General features: G+C 43.6%; 1 protein-coding gene across 2 annotated transcripts in view; it reads left to right on the forward strand.

Moving 5' to 3' along the window:
- Nucleotides 1–2,032: 2,032 nt before the first annotated feature.
- arhgef2 (rho/rac guanine nucleotide exchange factor (GEF) 2) overlaps nt 2,033–4,015 on the forward strand; it is a 17,286-nt gene continuing 15,303 nt past the window's right edge. Inside the window, exon 1 of one of the 2 annotated variants that reach the window (XM_034610738.1) lies at nt 2,033–2,252. In XM_034610738.1, coding sequence (XP_034466629.1) covers nt 2,196–2,252 — 57 coding nt within the window. In that variant the 5' untranslated portion in view covers nt 2,033–2,195. The remainder of the gene's footprint in view (nt 2,253–4,015) is intronic. The other variant, XM_034610737.1, reaches the window with a different exon arrangement.

A 4,015-nucleotide genomic window follows, 5' to 3' on the forward strand; every position in this document is an offset into this window, starting at 1 on the left:
ACACACAGTACTAGATCCACAGGGCTTGGCACAGTAGCCCACTACATACACAGCAACGCAGTATTTGTGTACCCGCAGTATTTAAGTAACACAGTATTTAAGTAATGCAGTATTTGTGTACTATGATGACGTATTTGTGTAACGCAGTATTTGTGTAACGCAGTATTTGTGTACCCACAGTATTTGAGTAACGCAGTATTTGTGTAATGCAGTATTTGTGTAACGCCGTATTTGTGTAACGCAGTATTTGTGTAACGCAGTATTTGTGTTACGCAGTATTTGAATAATGCAGTATTTGTGTAATGCAGCATTTGTGTAACGCAGTATTTGTGTAACGCAGTATTTGAATAATGCAGTATTTGTGTTAAGCAGTATTTGTGTAACGCAGTATTTGAATAATGCAGTATTTGTGTTAAGCAGTATTTGTGTAACGCAGTATTTGAATAATGCAGTATTTGTGTAACGCAGTATTTGATTAATGCAGTATTTGTGTTACGCAGTATTTGTGTAACGCAGTATTTGATTAATGCAGTATTTGTGTAACGCAGTATTTGTGTACCCGCAGTATTTGAGTAACGCAGTATTTGTGTAATGCAATATTTGTGTAACGCCGTATTTGTGTAACGCAGTATTTGTGTAACGCAGTATTTGTGTTACACAGTATTTGAATAATGCAGTATTTGTGTAACGCAGCATTTGTGTAACGCAGTATTTGTGTAACGCAGTATTTGATTAATGCAGTATTTGTGTTACACGGTATTTGTGTAACGCAGTATTTGATTAATGCAGTATTTGTGTAACGCAGTATTTGATTCATGCAGTATTTGTGTAACGCAGTATTTGAATAACGCAGCATTTGTGTAACGCAGTATTTGTGTAAGGCAGTATTTGATTAATGCAGTATTTGTGTTACGCAGTATTTGTGTTAAGCAGTATTTGTGTAACGCAGTATTTGAATAATGCAGTATTTGTGTTAAGCAGTATTTGTGTAACGCAGTATTTGAATAACGCAGTATTTGTGTTAAGCAGTATTTGTGTAACGCAGTATTTGAATAATGCAGTATTTGTGTAACGCAGTATTTGATTAATGCAGTATTTGTGTAACGCAGTATTTGTGTACCCGCAGTATTTGAGTAACGCAGTATTTGTGTAATGCAGTATTTGTGTAACGCCGTATTTGTGTAACGCAGTATTTGTGTTACGCAGTATTTGTGTAACGCAGTATTTGATTAATGCAGTATTTGTGTTACACGGTATTTGTGTAACGCAGTATTTGATTAATGCAGTATTTGTGTAATGCAGTATTTGATTCATGCAGTATTTGTGTAACGCAGCATTTGTGTAACGCAGTATTTGTGTTACGCAGTATTTGTGTTAAGCAGTATTTGTGTAACGCAGCATTTGTGTAACGCAGTATTTGTGTTACGCAGCATTTGTGTTACTCAGTATTTGTGTAACGCAGTATTTGTGTAATGCAGTATTTGTGTAACACAGTATTTGAATAACGCAGCATTTGTGTAATGCAGTATTTGTGTAACGCAGTATTTGAATAACGCAGCATTTGTGTAACGCAGCATTTGTGTAACGCAGTATTTGTGTTACGCAGCCTTTGTGTTACGCAGTATTTGTGTAACGCAGTATTTGTGTAACGCAGTATTTGTGTTACGCAGTATTTGTGTACTATATGTTGTCTGGTGTTTCTTTGTGTTTCCACTCAGAAACTCGCAGGTTCGCTTTATATAAACACCAGCGTCCAGCAGCAATCCGCGGGGCGGGCGGTGCTCCTCGTTTCCGGTGTCATGTGACCTCCTGCTGCTCTCTGATTGGCTGTAGCGCTCATGTGGCACATTGACACGTTGTCATAGAGACTGACTCCACCCAACATCCGAAACGTCCGCGCGCCGGTGTATTAAACAAGCCCTCCCTGACAGATGCTTGTGGGCGGGGCGTGAGAGGCGAACGGTGAGGGGATTGGCTGAGAGCGGCAGCAGCGGGCCGAGCTGTGATTGATCAGAAGTAGAGAGAGGCGCTGTCAGTCAGAAAGTAGCCCCGCCCCCTGGGATTCAGACCGCAGACCGCTCCGGGACCAGAACCGAACGGATCCTCCCGATCAGCGCAGGTCGGGTATCGATGAGCTGTCGATCAGGGAGGGCGGGTGATCGAACAGCGGAGGTGTGTTGGGTTTGAGGGCGGGGATGTCCCGGCTGCTGGAGAGTAGGAGACAGGACAGGATGAAGGAAATCAACCTGAAGGTGCGTCCACACGAAAACTACAAGTACACACTTCACTGATCGATACCGCTGATCGGGAGCTGATCGGACTGTCACACACACACACACACACACGCACACTGATCACACACCGATCACACAGCGAGGGGGGTTGTGGGACTCCGCGTCACTTTCCGTCTTTCTCTCTTTGTCTGTCTCACGTCTCAAAAAAACCTCTGTTCCGTTAGACAGATGTTATCGATGGTTCTGATCGATCAGCGATTGGAGGATCATCAGTGTGTGTGTTTGTGTGAGTGTGTGTGTAAGTGTGTGAGTGTGTGTGTGTGTGTGTGTGTGTGAGACGGTGAAGTTGAACAGAAACGGGAAACGACTTTTTTCTCAGTTTAGAAGCTTCGATGTTTTAAATGTGTGTGTTAGTTGTGTGTCTGTGTGTGTTTCACTGTGTGTGTCTGTGTTTGAGTGTGTATCTGTTTGTGTTTTTATGTTTCAGTGTGTGTTAGTGTGTTTCGGTGTGTGTCCGTTAACAGCAGCGTGGCCGCTTTGTCCTGTAGGAGGAAACGAGGGGGGAGGGGAGCCGTGCTTGTGTGCGTGCGTGTGTCTGTATGTGCGCGCACGTCTTTCTATACTTATGAGGACCAATTTAGGTTCAATACGATCACACTGAGCTGAGTGAGGGTTAACACTTGGGGTAAGGTAAGGGAATGGTTAAGGTGGGAAATGGTTAAGGTAAGGGAATGGTTAAGGTAAGGGAATGGTTAAGGTGGGGAATGGTTAAGGTAAGGGAATGGTTAAGGTGGGGAATGGTTAATGTGGGGAATGGTTAAGGTGGGGAATGGTTAATGTGGGGAATGGTTAAGGTGGGGAATGGTTAAGGTCAGGGAATGGTTAAGGTAAGGGAATGGTTAAGGTAAGGGAATGGTTAAGGTGGGGAATGGTTAAGGTCAGGGAATGGTTAATGTGGGGAATGGTTAAGGTCAGGGAATGGTTAAGGTAAGGGAATGGTTAAGGTAAGGGAATGGTTAAGGTGGGGAATGGTTAAGGTGGGGAATGGTTAAGGTAAGGGAATGGTTAAGGTAAGGGAATGGTTAAGGTGGGGAATGGTTAAGGTCAGGGAATGGTTAAGGTCAGGGAATGGTTAATGTGGGGAATGGTTAAGGTAAGGGAATGGTTAAGGTGGGGAATGGTTAAGGTGGGGAATGGTTAAGGTCAGGGAATGGTTAAGGTGGGGAATGGTTAAGGTCAGGGAATGGTTAATGTGGGGAATGGTTAAGGTGGGGAATGGTTAAGGTCAGGGAATGGTTAATGTGGGGAATGGTTAAGGTCAGGGAATGGTTAATGTGGGGAATGGTTAAGGTAAGGGAATGGTTAAGGTGGGGAATGGTTAAGGTGGGGAATGGTTAAGGTCAGGGAATGGTTAATGTGGGGAATGGTTAAGGTCAGGGAATGGTTAATGTGGGGAATGGTTAAGGTAAGGGAATGGTTAAGGTGGGGAATGGTTAAGGTGGGGAATGGCTAATGTGGGGAATGGTTAAGGTAAGGTAATGGTTAAGGTGGGGAATGGTTAAGGTGGGAAATGGTTAAGGAAAGGGAATGGTTAAGGAAAGGGAATAGTTAAGGTCAGGGAATGGTTATGGTAAGGGAATGGTTATGGTAAGGGACTGGTTAAGGTGGGGAATGGTTAAGGTAAGGGAATGGTTAAGGGAATGGTTATGGTAAGGGACTGGTTAAGGTGGGGAATGGTTAAGGTGGGGAATGGTTAAGGTAAGGGAATGGTTAAGGAAAGG

The sequence above is a fragment of the Hippoglossus hippoglossus genome, chromosome 16, assembly GCF_009819705.1.
Source record: "Hippoglossus hippoglossus isolate fHipHip1 chromosome 16, fHipHip1.pri, whole genome shotgun sequence".
In the NCBI taxonomy this organism is placed as follows: domain Eukaryota; kingdom Metazoa; phylum Chordata; class Actinopteri; order Pleuronectiformes; family Pleuronectidae; genus Hippoglossus; species Hippoglossus hippoglossus.